Raw genomic sequence first — 16,753 nt, 5'->3', positions numbered from 1 at the left:
GTCAACAAATGGAAGAGTCGAAGGAAGGAATCGGGTTGTGGTCCTGTAGTTAGTGTCTCGGAATCATGGATCAAGGGTCCGTGGTTCGAACTCCACTCTACCCCAAATTGATTCCCATTTTCTAATAGTGAGTTATTAGCAACTCGTTGAAAATGGCCCTCAAAATCTAATATTTGTGTAAATCATAAGAACGCAAATATTTTTTTTTTATTTAATTTTTTTTATATATATACAGGATGTTCTTTAAACCCTGTCACATCCGAAACTACGATGAGTATAGGCAAAAAGACATTAGCATATTCAAAAAAATATTTAGAACAAATATTTTTTTTAAAATAAAATATTTGATAGAACAAATGGTTGCTTACTTCTGCAGAGGAGAAATGAGGGGAGCGCGGCGCAGTATCAGACTCCCCCTTCCCCCTTCCTCGTTTCTCCCCGCACAAGTAAGCAACCATTTGCTTTTTTGGATATTTTATTTTTAAAAATTTTATTCTAATGTGCCAATATGTCTTCTTACTCATACTGATTATCGTGGTTTCGGATGTGACAGGGTTTAATGAACATCCTGTATAGTTGTCCAAATATAGGCAGAAAGGTGAATGTTACACAGTATAAAAATTGGCCACTCAAACCAGCCAATGACAGGTCATAAGCCCTGTGGATGCCTAGATTTCTATATTCCCTTCTGTAAAATGTTATTATTGTCTGTTGTTATATGTTAATATTAACAGCTCCCTAGGGTATTGAATCCAGTCCTTGTCTGAACAAACTCAAAACATTTTAAATAAAAAATGATAAAAGTCCACTTTTTTCATTTTTAAAACTAAATTTGTACACATTTTGCCGCTTAACCTGCAATGTCCGTTTTTTACATTCTTATTTTATACGGTTATCAATTCATTTAACGTATTTTTGGGTAATATAAATTTTTTTTAAATATGGATTTATCCATCAGTTTTTTTGCAATCATCTCAGTAACTCCTTCAGTTGAGATTACGAATTTTGCATCTACCTCAAATGTATTTTTTATATAATCCTACTACAGGGTCCCGAGTTCGATTGGGACAGCAGAATGAAAGGCTTGGTGCTAAGTTCTTTCTTCTACGGTTACATCATCACCCAACTGCCCGGAGGTTGGCTGGCGGGGAGGCTAGGTGGAAATAAGTAAGCTGTTTTGACTTTATTTTTTCATTTCATTTTTCACAAATAACTATCGACGTTCTAATAAGCGACGTGATAACAATTTCTCACCATGGTTGTTTATCGTATTCGCGATCACAGTGGAACATCCGTGAACAGCTAATATTAAATGTCAAAATATTTACGTTTTGCGACGTTTAATCCTGCTGCGCAATCACATATTTGAATTTCACTACTGTAAATATGGAAAATATACCAAAACTGCTATTTTTATATATGATTTATCATGCTATTCATTGCATTTAGCCGGCGCGGCGGTTGGCAAGCTAAATGTCAAGAAAAGCAGTCGCCATACTAATTGTAATTCGATTTTCACTTTTTTGTATTAGATACTCCTAACTATTTTCCAAATGGAATATATTGTATTATTTTTTATAGTACTGTATTTATTTACGAGGTAAACAAAAAACAAACCGACACGAGCGTTGACTTAGAGATTACACACGCGTTGACTTATGACTGCGAGTTCATTATTATTCATTTGGATCGCTCAAATGCTTAGCATGTTTTTAAGCACATTGATAGTTATTTTGATTGAGCTACAGGGTACATATTCTGATGGGAAGTTAAAATTTATCTTCAATTTTATCTACAAAGTAAAAATGAGTTTTCTGTATAAAAAATATGTTTACATTTTTTTTTTCTAAACATGCTTAATTACCGGTTACCGACGAAGATACTTTGAACTTTCATACAAATATTCACACTTCCATGCATAACTATCGATATTAGTTTATACAGTCTCAGTATATACCGATGAAGATAGGCGTTCATAATTACGGCCCAGGTTCAACCAGCGGTCTTCCGAGGATGAGGCTCCTTTTATGATGCAAAGTATCACACTCACATAGATTGTGTATAGGTGTTTCCTCATCTGCACTGCAGAACCTACATCTAGAAGTTTCGGAAAGACACTAGCTTTTATTTTCTGTGACGATAAAAGATGTGATCGGTTATACTAACCTCGATAGAAATATTCAATTACAAAAGTTTTTTATGCGTTATCAAATCCAAACACATTTTGTATCAAATCCTGAAATGTTAATTATAACAATCATTGGGATTTGCTTTGTAAATAAAACGTTAATCAGTACAAAAATATATTGATAAAAAATATTCATTAGTGCAACAGCTTATTTCTAAAACGTAATATTACTAGAGTATTAGAGTTACCACAGGTAATCTGGGGCGGGTATGATTGTTTTTTTAAATTTTTTTTAAATTTAAATCTTAAAGTAGGGCACACATATCATACATATTGTTATGTGTGTTCTAATAATAACATTGCAAATATATTTAATTTATAAATTGTTTATCACATATGTCTTGACCATTATTTTAAATTTTGATATGTTTTTTTCTTCATAAATATTTTTTTCCATTTCGTAATACTTTTTAATTGCTTTAAATAAAATCGAATTTTGTGACTTTGCCTTTTTCCTAAATGGAAGTCTAATTTTGTTCTTTTCTCTAGTATTGTGATCGTGTTCATGCTGGTTCCGATCAATTTTTTTCCAAAATTCTGTTTTTTTATTAGAGTTTATAATTTTATGAACAAATATCATTGTATTGTAAAAGAATATTTTTATATATTTTTTATATAATTTTTTTTTAAAGAATATACCTACTACATTATATGAATAACTATAAAATGTAAAGAGTCTTAAGTTATAATAAATAAATAATATAGAAATAAGGAAGTACAGTGGTTTTTATTTATGTTTTGTTTGATAATAGACTTATCAAACTAATCCAATTTAAACAAAAAAATATTTTTATGCATTGTATTATCCGCGCTGTGATTTTTTAAAGTTTTGTGATTTTGAAATTACTCCGCCTGTGACGCCACAAGTTCTTTTCGGTGCATTCTGCTGATTGGTTAGTTGGCTTACCGTAAACCGGAAATCTGTCACAACACTATCATTGGTTGATTCGAAAGAACTAGTGAGTCGTTCAAAGTAGTTAATTTTTATTAATTTTTCACATTTTTGAGAAACTTCATCGTACGATTTGCACAATTACTCCCTTTCCGCATCTTATGGTGCATAGAGCACCGGATTAGTTACACCAACGTAAGATGATCAGTCTTAGGGGTGCCAGTCCAGGAAATTTGAAATATTCTAGTTTTGAAAACACCCTTTTCAAAATAAATATTTCATGTCGGGAATCAAATTCGAGATCTCTTGCATGGTGGCAAACGCGCTGACCACTCCTCCACGAAGCCGACAAAAATTGTAAAAACAGTCTACATTATAGATTTTCCTTAGTGAATGATATAAATGATTAATTAATTACATAAGAACCTAATTATTAAAGGATTTAGGTCCAATATATAAATGGAAATATTAACCATATGATGATCTTATACCAGGGCTAGTATTCTGAACGGAATTGCGCGCGAAGAGATCGCTCTGTTAGCGTGTATTTAGTACGTAAATACGCGTTAAAAATGCGTTTTGCGCTGTGATTTCGGCCTCGTGTTTGTACTAATAACATAGTAACAAATTTTATGTAATTAATATTTTTGTATGTAGGGTGTTTGGTATCGGTATTGGGATGACCGCCATCCTGACTCTCTTGACTCCGTTGCTGGCGCACTTCAGCACGTCGCTGCTCATCTCCGTGCGGGTCCTGGAGGGTCTGTTCGAGGGCGTGACATACCCGTGCATCCACGCCGTGTGGGCGCGCTGGGCCCCCCCACTGGAGAGGTCCCGCCTCGCCACTCTCGCCTTCAGCGGCAGTTACGTGGGCACAGTCGTCTCCATGCCGCTCAGCGGTTATCTCGCCACGACTGTTGGATGGCCCAGCATATTTTACGTCTTCGGTGAGTTTATCTTTATAGGCAGGGCGCGGGCGGTCCGATATCTTGCGAGACACCTTCCGGCACAACACGGGTTTAAACTGTGCGAATGTTAATTTAGTGATAAAAAATTGTAAATGACTACGAAGCAACAAAATCATTATCATAATCTTGACAGCCCCGGGGGGGCTTGGCTTTAGCCAGGAGTCTCCTCCACTCTTGCCAGTCTGCTGCCCTTCCTCTCCAGTTCCTCATTTCCAATGTTGTCCTATCCGCACTAATCAGTCCATACATTGCATTTTGGGCCTTCCTGGTCTTCCTCGTCCTTGTGTCACAGAAAGTGTTAGGCGTTTTATGATGGTTTCGTCGTCCATTCTAATTATATGGCAGCCCACCTCAAGCGCCCTAACTTGATAGAGTTAATTACACCGGGCGCTCCGTAGATTTCCTATTGTAGCGGCGACGTCGATTTTTGTTTTCTTTCACAGGGCCATAGACAACTCTGAGGATTCTTCTTTCGAAAGCTGCAATGGTTTCTTCAATATTCTTTGTCATAACCCAGGTTCCGGAGGCATATGTCAGGATTGGTTTGATCAGAGTTTTGTGCAGAATCTTAGTATGTTTTAGTATTAGTTTGAACCATAATTGTTTCTGAAGCGCGTAGTAGCGACGGTTGGCAGCCATTATTCTTCTCCTGATTTCTTCCTGCGTATTGTTGTCACTGGTGACTGGAACCCGGGTATGTAAAGGAATTGATCACCTCAAAATTTTAGTCTCCCGCTGTGAAGGTATGAGGGGTTATGCCTAGCGTTTGAGAGGCAACCATCAATTTTGTTTTGTCCTCAATAATAATTAGTCCCATTTTCCTTCCACTCAGTTCAAGCGCTATTAGCGCTTTGCGGGTGGCTTGGAAAGATCTTTCGATGATGTCAATATCGTCCGCGTAGGCGAGCAGCTGAACTGATTAGCCCCTGGTTTCTATTTTTGAGTCCTCGATAACCTTTTCAAGGCTATAAACTTGCTTGAATAGGAGATTCTAGCGCATCCTCCTGTCATAGGCCGTTATTCGTCTGGGGTGATATTCTAAACGCTCTCCTCGCAGCTGTAGAAAAAGCTTTTATCTCGCGTATTTACGCGTACACAAAATCATTACTTCGGATATGTATATTTATTTTACATGTATTTTTTTTCTCTTTCCTATTTAATCAATCTCTTATGTATATTTTGTAATGTATTGAGAATGAATTGGATACTCTGAAATATTCTCAATGTAAATAAAAATAAATAAATGAAATGAAAAAATATGGTCGGGTGTAGTCCTTACAATTCTAATCTGCTTAGTTGAGATGTTTAGCTCAGACATTGCTTCGTAAAGCTTTCTCAAGGCTTTCTCCATACAAAAATGCAACAGTTGGAAAATAATCTCAATTAAAATTAAAATTCCCTTTTGGAAAATTATACAAAATGACTATTCTACAGGCAATTTTATGAAGAGACTTTTAACATTTACATGCGCATGGAGTTCTGTAAATATTGACAGCTAAGTTTAGGGAACAAAAATGTCGAACTTTATTATTTAAGTCGCCGCAATAGTGATGTACCGCCGGAAAACTTCACTATCGATCGACAGTATCGACTTTATATTGAATATCGAATTATATTGCGCGTGTTCATTTTAAGTAGTTCGCAATACGATGAATTAAATTTAAACGACGATCATTTCGACTTCGTCCTATTTATGCACCAATTAAAATAGTTAAACTTAAAAAAATGGAATATACTATTGTGCGTGATAGTCTACTTAAACGAGACATGTTCACAGATTAGTAACTTAGCTCTGTTTTTCTGGCATTGCCCATCCCAACCGCCATCCCCCATCCCTAATACCGAAAATACTGTCAAAAATAACTATTTCACTCGCGATTATTATTATGTGATCCATACTCCACAATTCAGTATTTTAAATGCTAACACTCCCGAGTTCATCTAAATAAAACAATTTTATTTTATTTTATTTTATTTTATTTTATTTATTTTATTTTATTTATTTTATTAACATAAACGGCAAATCTGCCTTTTACAAATATTTATAATATTAACATATTTGGCTTAATATTTTTTTTTTTTTTCAAAAACATGAATATTAAAAACAAGATTTATAAAAATAAAATAAAAAATCACACCAAAAATTATACAAGATTTATATTTAAAATAATAACCTAAAAATTATACAGCATATTTAGTAGAAAGTTTAAATAATAAAACATTCTACAGTAAAACAACAAAAAAATCATAAGTACTGTTTCACACAGCTAGGCAAAGTGAACAAAAAGATGTATATGAAATGCATGAATAAATAAATATAATTACCATTCACCATCTTTGAAAAAGTTCAAAAGGTTTGTTCTATAGGAACAATTATTACTTTTATTGTAATTGTGTACAGGGTGTTCTTTAAACCCTGTCACATCCGAAACCAGGATGATCAGTATGGGCAAGAAGACATATTAACAAATTAAAAAAATATTTAGAACAAAGAAAATTTAAAAAAAAAAAATATTAAACAAAACAAATGGTTGCTTACTTCTGCAGAGGAGAAGCGAGGGGAGCGCGGCCGCGCATTTTTGGCATATCAGACTTCCCCTCCCCCCTCATTGTTTCTCCCCTGCAGAAGTCAGAAACTATTTGCTTTTTCTGATATTATATTTTTTAAAATTTTATTTGTTCTAAAAATTTATTTTCAAGTGCCAATATGTCTTCTTGCTCATACTGATCATCGTGGTTTCGGATGTGACAGGGTTTAATGAACACCCTGTATAGCTATTTCTGTTACTATCTTTGTCATTCTAGAATGATTGTGGTAGGCATATTATAACTTTTCTTCTTGTATTATTTTGTCTTACCTTGACTTATGTATTCCTGTTGAATAGCCAAATGAAACAAATAAGTTAACTGCGGTTATGTTTTTTTTTACTTAACGATTTTATTTTTAGTCGGTATTTAGCTATTTAGTTGTAAATATGAAAACCCGTTTCTATTCACCCCGTCTGAGGGAAAATCATTCAAAATTTAAATAATCGATATCGAAAGAAAAAAGAATGTCTAACACTATTGTAATCTTTCAAAAATCAAAAGTATATTCTTATATTGCCTGAACTATAGTGATAATGTTTGTAGGTTGTCAATTTTTTTGTTGGTAGATTTTTTTAGCAATTTATAATTCTGGGCGAAACCTGGACGCCAGTTTAAGAACTGATTTGATTAATACATTTTTTATTGTGTTAAAATTAATATTATAATGTTTTTAAGTCAATTTGTAAATATTCTAAATTTCAGGCATAATTGGCACAATATGGTTTGCCATTTGGTGGCTAGTTGTAAAAGAAGGACCAGAATTAGACCCTCATATTTCTCCTGCTGAGCTCAAATATATTCAGGTAAATATAAATATTTTATTTATCGACAACTACAATTAAATATGTATTTATTTTTAGTCTCAATCATTTATATATTTTCTCAAACTCAGTCTCAAACAAAGTCACGTTATTTGTGTTTTCTTTTAAGGATTCATTGGGAAACAGGATAACAGATGGGAAGTCGCTTAAACACCCGTGGAAAGAAATTCTCAAGTCTAAACCTGTTTGGGCCATCGTAGCAGCACATTTTAGTGAAAATTGGGGATTTTACACATTACTTACCTTGCTACCGACATTCATGATAGGTAAGCTAAAAGTTTTAATTTTTTACGACCCGTTGTGAGATTGCTCGTTGAAGTGGTGAGCAGTGTAAAGGAACTCTGGTTAGTTTTGTGGTCGAATCTTCTTAGTCAAAATCCTTACACAGTCAGTGTTTAAATATTCCAAAGGTAATCACTTCAATTTTATTGTTTTAAAACTTATATTTTAGAAAATTTGTCTGTGAATTCTAGATTTTTTTTTGCTCGAATTTATGTCATTTTTTTTCCAGATAGATTCTCAATAGAAATATCATCAACGGGACTACTGTCGGCCCTTCCGTACCTTGCTATGGCTATAGTTCTCCAACTGGCGGGACACTTCGCCGATCGTTTGCGGAGCAAAAACTTGATGACAACTACTAATGTCAGGAAATTATTCAACTGTGGAGCATTTATCGCTCAGGTACTTTATCCCTATCATTTCATTTAGTGAAAAATTTTCCTATATTTTTGCCTGTCCTTAAATTTTATACTAGAGCTTGTGATCTAATCGTTAGCGTATTTGCTCATTACGCCAGAAGTCTCAAGTTTGATTTGGTTTACGTATAGTATTTATTTAACATATTTGTGGACATTTTTTTCTCATGGGATCCACTCACATGGACACATGACTTTCTTATTTTTTGGAATATTTCACTTCCGATCAGACTGTAGTCAATGGTTTGAAGTAAATCTTATTTTACTAATATACTGGGACAGCTTTGTTCCGTACTGTGTTTTAAAGGGACACAATATCTTCTACCATATAATTACTTTAGTTTTACGTAGGCTGTAGCCGTCCTTCGACTATCTATGTCTTTTGGACTGAGGGTTATAGTCGTCTTTTCCTAAATGAGAGACACAATTTCGACAGCTGTAGTGAGCGTAACTGCGAACATGTTAAAAATATGTTTTTATAAAGAAAAGTTCACAGTCCCTGATCTGAAATGCGAAACTGATCACCTTGTCCCTTTTGGGATATATAATATACTAATAAATGATTTTACAGACTGTGTTCATGCTTGCGGCGAGTTACTCCCCTTCTGCAGCTGGTTGTATAGCGTGTCTAGTCATTGCTGTGGGTCTCGGTGGCTTTGCGTGGTCAGGATTTAGGTAAATATTACTTTTTTGTCGCTTTATATGTATGTAAAATGTATGTATTATTAATAAATTTATACAAATAATTTTCTTACTGATTATTATTTACTCTGCTGTATGTAAAAATAGACAGTATTATAATCATAAAAATACTGTATATATTTTTTAAAATTTTATTGATAATTTTAATATAATATTTCTTTTAGTCCTGCACTTATCAGCGCATTATCTCAATTCTGCAGTTTTTTGTTTATTTATTTATCATGGTTCACAAACAAAACATAAGGCATTGGTATAATAATCACAATATGTACAAATAAGCTAAATAAAACTTTTTATTTAATTTTTTAAATGAACAATCTCAATTAATTTTTATTTTTTTATCTACTTATTACAACAATTATGACTAAAATTTATTACAAATTTGACATATACAATATAATTCTGCCTATGTAGAAGATGAAAATGTTATTTAAATCTAAAATAGTATACAGCCAAGAGGTACCATAATGACAATAATGATCATTTTTGTGAAATAAGCATTGTTTGATTTAAAACAAAATTTACTTAATAGAGCTTCATTTAAAAGTTTTTGTTGAATTACATAATGGATATTTGATTTTATTTTAATTTTTACATGAGAATGGTTTCTAATGTGTTGTTTTGATTTTCAGTGTCAACCACTTGGATATAGCTCCACAGCATGCTAGCGTCCTCATGGGACTTTCTAATACTGTAGCGACTCTTCCGGGAATTATTAGTCCTTCTCTTTCTGGGGCCATAGTTTCAGATAAGGTAATAAAAAATGTTTAATTTGTTATAATTACCAAAGCTTGTTATCATACAATCATAAAAAATCATTGTCCAACTGTAAATAAATCTAGTTTGTATCAGGTCACATAGTAAATTTAATAAAAAAAATATTTTTAATGTGCATAGTTGATTCCCCTTCGTGTTGCTATGGATGTCCCAATTTATCTTCCGAACATGTCGTGCGGTCTAGTCCCTTTCTCTCTCTATTTGAATACTGAATGGAGCTTCTCGCTAGTAATTCATAGTTAATTTAGAATATTCCGATCTGCCAAAAAGAATTTCAAGATTCAAAATAAGTTTTATGACTATAAATATGCCAAAATTTGCCAAAATTACAATTTTGGCAAATTGATTATGTTCAATCAATTTAATCTCGGTTAGTGAAGAACTCCCTACCCTCTTTTCCTCAATTTGATGACTTCAGTATCTGTATTACCTTCTTTCGCCATAAAGTTGCTAAGGCTATCAGATTACATCTCTCGCTCCTTTAGGCAGCTTTTCTTTATCGACAACGAGCAATTTTCATAGTATGTGGGCACTGCCAAGGAAACTAAGATCTTTGATATGTCCAACACACTAAGAAATTATGAGAGCGTGGCTAAAAATCAAATGATCCAGAAAAAGTTCTCACAAAACCAAATTCACAACTCAAACAAAAAAAAATTCATTTTGATTTTTAAAAGGTGCATCCTTGAATTCTTCTCGTTTATTTGAAAATCGATTGCTTTTTATCATATATTCTAAAATGTATATAGCTAGCTAGATATTGTAAAATAAAATAAAATATTATTATCATAAAGGTCGAATCATTAAGTTTCTTGTAATGTTAAATTTTATTTAAAGAAATAAAATATTTACTATTTAACTTCTAAGATATCGCGGGGTAATTACTACAGCTAGATTAATTCAAAATCAGAATTTTTGAGTTAACCACTAAAACACATCTTTGTAACTTCTTCCATGAATGCTACAAATAGACAAGTTGCGATGCATTTAAAGAATATTATGATAATTTGAATGCATGACTTGTTTATTTGTAGCATTCATGGAGCAGGATACAAATATAGTTTTGAAGTTACCAAATTGTAGGAATTATCCCACAAATTATGATCATTGATCATACCCCCGTGGTCCAAATAAATGAAGTGATAATGTATGTGGACAATGAGGATGTTTAGCGAATTTTTTTTATATTTGTTAATGGATATATTTGTTATCACACTAAGCCATAAAAAAATAATTTATCGTATTATCAGCGCTATGATATTTTAAAGTTTTGAAATTACTCCACATGTGATATCACAAGTTCTCTTCAATGAGTTTTACTGATTGGTGAATTGGCTTCCCGTGAACTGGAAATCTGTCATAATAGTCTATCATTGGTTGATTCAGAAGAACTAGTGACGTCGTTCAAAGCAGTTCATTTTTATTATAATAACTTTGATTTATTTTTCATACATTTTCATGAAATTCCACCATACCATTTAATGCTCTAATTTTTACCGCACCCTAGAAAACATTTTTTATATCCGATTTCCCGTAGCGTTGAATTTCCTCATTTTAACAGGAGGTTATTTTTTTACAATTTCAGACACCAGAACAATGGAGGATTGTTTTCTTCATCTCTAGTGCAATTTACTTAGTGGGCGCCATTATATACGGCTGTTGGTGCTCCGGAGTACGTCAGCCCTGGGCTGTGGATCCTGTGGATGACTTCCGCGGAGACACGGAACAGGACTCTTCTCCGGATACAGAGAAGACTTCGTTGGGATATGTCAACTCGGCTGTGGACATATCAGAAAAACATGAGACTTAAACACAACCAGCTGGTTAAAATATACCCAAATGGCTGCTAAATATAACAAATAATATATTTTATTACTTAAAAAACTGTCTGTAATCAGTTTTTGTCATTTATCAGAGATTATAAATCAAGTGTTTGCACTAATATATTGACCTCTAGTATATATATGTTGTAAATTATGGATGTATAACAGATATTTTTTAATGTTTCAAAAGCATTTAAAACCCAAATTTTGATATAAACTTGTTGCAACAGAGAGAGAAAACATTTTCAAGAAGAGATTATAGAAATCCAGAATGTCTACAAAAATTTTGACATGTTAAAAACATTGTTGATTAAGTTTATAAGTTTTTAAAATTAAAATAAAATATTTATATTATGTATGTTCAAAGCATTAACTTCGTGGTCAAACATTTTAATCAATGTTAGTAAATATTAGTACAACCACTCACCGACTTTTTATATATTTTTATGTAGACGTAAGTGGTTACATACTAATCTTTGCTAACATTAATGAAAATTTATATACAATAAAATACTATACAAATTTTATTTATTGCCACGTAGATATACATCTAAAAATGGTGGTTGACATCTATGCTTTAGGGGTCTGTATTAGTAATATTTTGATTCAACTTACCAAGTGAGTACTTGAGTATTGTATAACTTATTTAATATATTTTATAATAAATTTAACGATATGATATACTGTTTTGGAGGAAAAATATTGAAAAAAAGACATCCAATGTCCCAGGAAATGGGCGAAAAATGTGGGTGAAGAGTAGACGATTTTAAAATAAGAAAATTAATAATACAAAATTTTAAAATATACCTACATTATATTGTAAAATATTTTAATTTCGGAATAATCAATAAAACTGCGGAAGCCTAATCTAATGAATTTTAAGTACATTTCGTGGATATACTGGCAAAAAGCTTTAACTCTCAAATTCCTGTTTTGAGAAATCGAGCATTTAAGTTTTGTTCTAATTTTACTCTTTTACTACTACTACTACTACTACCATCACGCCATTTCCCCGTAGGGGTAGACAGAGAGAATGGACCGCCACACACGTCTATCCTGGCATACATTCCTAGCTTCTTCCACATTCACACATCTTGTCATATATGCCCTTCGGTTCTGTCTGCTTTTGACATGACCAGACTTAAGACTTTTATATCTTATTTAAATATAGTAAGGTGTTAAGTGCTCATTTATTTATTTATTTATTTTTTCACACTCTTTATCAAAATACAATTCCATGTTCACTTTGCCCAGCTAACAAGGGTACATACCCCGTTCCAAGCTAGGCAATTACATTTTAATACATTATAATAGTTAACAAATTAATATAGAGCACAGACAAACAAAATATAAACTTATTCGGATACACATTTTGATTCGTATACATACAGACATACACATATATACACACATATATATAAATATACACATATATACACATGTACATACACACACACGTACATACACCCATGCGCATACACATACATACATTCATAAAAACATAGACAATTTATTTATGCGAAACTTCATGGTTGTCATCTATAAATATTTTTTTTTTAATTATTCCTTATTTTTTATATTTTATTTTTGACATCCAGTAAGGTTCTCTAATCCGTGGCATGCATCAACTTTTCTGACTCCCTACGACCAATGTCATGAAAGAGCGAGGTCAACACCTTCCGTAACTTGACAACACTCCCGTCTTTCCACGATTCTGGCAAAAGGTTATGGACCTTATAGTGTTGTCTCGATGCCAGAACAGTGTTGACCCCTTCACTTAGTATCAGATCCCTATTAGAGTATCTTGTATTATGGTTGTGGTTGACGCTTGGGTAAATGTCTCTCTTTATGTGTGTAACCACTATCGTTCTCAATATATACTGTTGAATAATATTCAGTACTCTGAATTCTTTGAAGAGCAAGTCACTTGGATAACGAAATGTTTTTTTTTTAAATGACTCGGATTAAAGATTTCTGTGCAATTGCTACAGGTTCAAGAGCGGTTTTTGTGCAAGCTCCCCAACCAATTAGACCGTAAGTCAACACAGAATTTGCCAGTGCATGGTATAGGTGTTTCAAGTCCGGGACTTTAAGTATATTTCTAAGTGGGATGAAAAAATGTATTAAGCGCTTAATTTTTGCAGTTATAGTTTCAATTTGTTCATTCCATCTCAAATACTGGTCTATAATTATTCCAAGATATTTTATACTTTGAACACTACTCAGTTTTTTGCAGTTGCAATTTACCATCACTGAACAATTATGTAGTTGAAGTTCGTGAATTTCATTAGGTTGCCCGGCGGAAGTTGCACTAAAACGTATGAACTTTGTTTTATCCGAATTTAAAGTCAACAGGTTTTCATTTAGCCATTTTTTAATATAACTTAAGTCATTACTTGCTTTTTTATGAGTTTCTGACCAAGTTGATGCGCTATAAATTATAGCTGTATCATCTGCAAATGAAATGATTTGTCCAAGTGATGGCTTGCTACAAAGTTCGTTAATATATATCAAGAACAGCAGTGGTCCCAAAGTGCTCCCTTGTGGAACACCAAATGAGAGCTGAGCAGGTTCGCTTAAGTCACTACCCACTTTCACCTTCTGAAATCTTCCACTTACATAGCTGTTTAACCATTTATATAACTGCCCTTGGATTCCTATATTATGTAACCTTTTAAATAGAATTTTATGTGAAATAGTGTCAAAAGCTTTGGCCAGGTCCAGAAAAATAGCCAAGCATTTTTCCCTATTGTCTAGATGTTTAGCTATTGTTTCAGTCAATTTAGCTATTGCGTTTTCAGTACCCATGCCTGTCCGAAATCCATATTGGTTTTCTGAGAGTAAATTATTTGTTTCTAAATAGTTATTAACTTTTAGTTTGACAATTTTTTCAATAATTTTAGTAACAGTATTGAGCAAGGAGATTGGTCTGTAGTTTTTAATACGTTTACTGTCCACCATTTTTAGAAATTGGTATTACAGTCGATTTTTTCAAATGTTTCGGAAAAATTCCTATATTAAAACTAAGATTAAATATAAATGCTAATGGTTTTGCTATATTTGTTTTAATTGATTTTATAACAATTGAATTTATTTTTTCTGAACCCGTAGCTGTGCTCAGTTTCAAGGAGTCTATAGTTTTTATTATTTCAATAGGTGTTGTTGTAATTTCTTCAATTTTATGTGCTGAAGCAAGAGATGGTATATTATAAGCCAGGGTGTCTTCGTTAGATTTTAATTCACTAAGAATATTTTGGGCTAAAGTGTTTCCAACAGAAGTAAAATAGTTATTCGCATGGTTTGCTATCGATTTAGTGTCTGATATTGAAGTTGTGTTATTTATGTCAATACTGTCTATTTGGGTAGTTTTCGATTTTGAAGTTCTTGTAATTTCCCTCACTATTTTCCACATCCGTGCAGGGTCGCAGTTACTATTTTCGTAAATCAGTTTTTTGTAGTAGTTTTGTTTCCCTAATCTTATATTCTTTTTACACAAATTTCTATATTTCTTATACTCGTATTGAATAATTATATCGCTAGGATTTTTACTGGCTTTTACATGTAATTTATTCCGTTTGTGAATACTTTGTACTAAAGTATTGGTTATCCATGGAGTGAATTTAGTTTTTTGTGAGAGACATTTTTTGTGGTCGTGTGTTTGTTTATGTATTGAGTCAATGTTGTAATGAATGCGTCCATTGCCATATGCACGTCATTCTCCATAAAAACTTTTCCCCACATTTCGTTTTCTAGATCATTTGTCAAATCAGAGTATATTATTTTTGTAACGTGAGATTTTTTTTTCCTTTGTAATGTGAGATTTAGTTTTGGTACATAGGGCAATGGTGTGATGGTCTGTTATATTAGAATGAAAAGTAAAGGCATCGAAACCATATATTCCTTTTGTTATAATATGATGGATACATGTATTACTTTGCTCTCTAGTAATCGCATCTGAAATCAAATGTAGACCCTGTTCGCTGAGAAAACAGGTATATTCATTTGCTTGATGGTGTTTATTGTTAATCGTGTTTATGTTGATATCTCCAATAACGATCTGTCTCAAACATATTTAAGAATATGTTTTTAATTTTTCCGTTTATTAATTTTATATTAAGTAAATATTAAGTTATTTAAAGCTTTTAGCCTGAATAAAATACCGGGTATACGACTTAACCTTAAATTTATTTTTTAAACTACAGATATATGACATTTAATATGACTAAGTGTATTTTGCCAGTTTGTAGAGCGTTAAAAACTTTACAAAACTGCATCATTAAGTCAAATCCGCATATTTTCGAGTTAACGTTTTTTGCCAGTATACCCACGATTAGTAAATCTAGTGAACAATTCCTACAAAAGTATTTCTAAAGTGTGTTTTATAAGTATGTAAATATCAGTGTAATTATTACCTAAATAATTTATTTAGATTTTTATTGTGATTCCGAGTTGTGATTTGAGTCAAACTACGTAATGATCTCTGATTATTTTATTTATGTAGTTACTTTATTAATTGGAATATAATGTAGATAAGTAATAAACAGATAATATATAATGTATAATGTACTAAAAAATATATAATTGAGATTAAACTTTACATTGATAAAAATCTATTTGAATAAGATCGCTGCATTCAAGCAGATTCGTTCTATTTTAAAAATTAATACTTACTGCTTAATATAAAACATTTAAGTTGGTTTATTGTAATTTTAGTAGTCGGCCTCGTGGTGCAGTGGTCAGCGCGTTTGCCTACCATGCAAGAGGTTGACTTGAAATATTTATTCGAAAGGGTGTTTAAACACTAGCATATTTCATAGTCCCTGGACTGGTACCTGAAGCGTTAGACTTATCATCTTACCTTCATGTAACAAAAATGATCAAGATACACTGCGATTGGTGTACCAATGCAGTGCCCTATGCACCATTAGATGCAGAAAGGTAGTGATGATGATGATGAATTTTTTTATAGAAATAAAAGACTAGTGATACTTAAATCCTCTGTACTTACTATTTTTCATATATTAAAAATTCTCTATACTTTGAATTTTATAATTAAAATACCAGTCTCAAAGATGTTGCAAAAGCGATGAAACCTGTCACTGGTTATTTCAAATTTGTAGATTTAAGAATCACTAGTCTTTTATTTCTATAATATATTGCTGCATAATATGTTGGACAACACTATTGCAATTTAAATGATCAATAGATTTATGATATATTATAATTAACCCTTAAATTAATGTTTTTTATTAATAAAAACAGTAAATTATACGGTATTCAGTCATTGGAAAAGAT

General features: G+C 32.3%; 1 protein-coding gene across 2 annotated transcripts in view; it reads left to right on the top strand.

Moving 5' to 3' along the window:
• MFS9 (major facilitator superfamily transporter 9) overlaps positions 1–11,623 on the top strand; it is a 31,200-nt gene extending 19,577 nt beyond the window's left edge. For both annotated transcript variants that reach the window (XM_088226347.1, XM_088226346.1), the window contains exons 3-10: positions 1,049–1,167; positions 3,738–4,027; positions 7,340–7,440; positions 7,568–7,724; positions 7,970–8,142; positions 8,728–8,831; positions 9,491–9,611; positions 11,221–11,623. In XM_088226347.1, coding sequence (XP_088082473.1) covers positions 1,049–1,167; positions 3,738–4,027; positions 7,340–7,440; positions 7,568–7,724; positions 7,970–8,142; positions 8,728–8,831; positions 9,491–9,611; positions 11,221–11,445 — 1,290 coding nt within the window. In that variant the 3' untranslated portion in view covers positions 11,446–11,623. The remainder of the gene's footprint in view (positions 1–1,048; positions 1,168–3,737; positions 4,028–7,339; positions 7,441–7,567; positions 7,725–7,969; positions 8,143–8,727; positions 8,832–9,490; positions 9,612–11,220) is intronic.
• The last annotated feature ends 5,130 nt before the right edge of the window (positions 11,624–16,753 follow it).

The sequence above is a fragment of the Micrasema longulum genome, unplaced genomic scaffold (genome assembly GCF_059751315.1).
Source record: "Micrasema longulum isolate JH-2025_06_02 unplaced genomic scaffold, ASM5975131v1 h1tg000424l, whole genome shotgun sequence".
NCBI lineage: Eukaryota > Metazoa > Arthropoda > Insecta > Trichoptera > Brachycentridae > Micrasema > Micrasema longulum.
The sequence above is the reverse complement of the archived record's forward strand: the minus strand, read 5'-3'. Positions and strand labels throughout refer to the sequence as shown.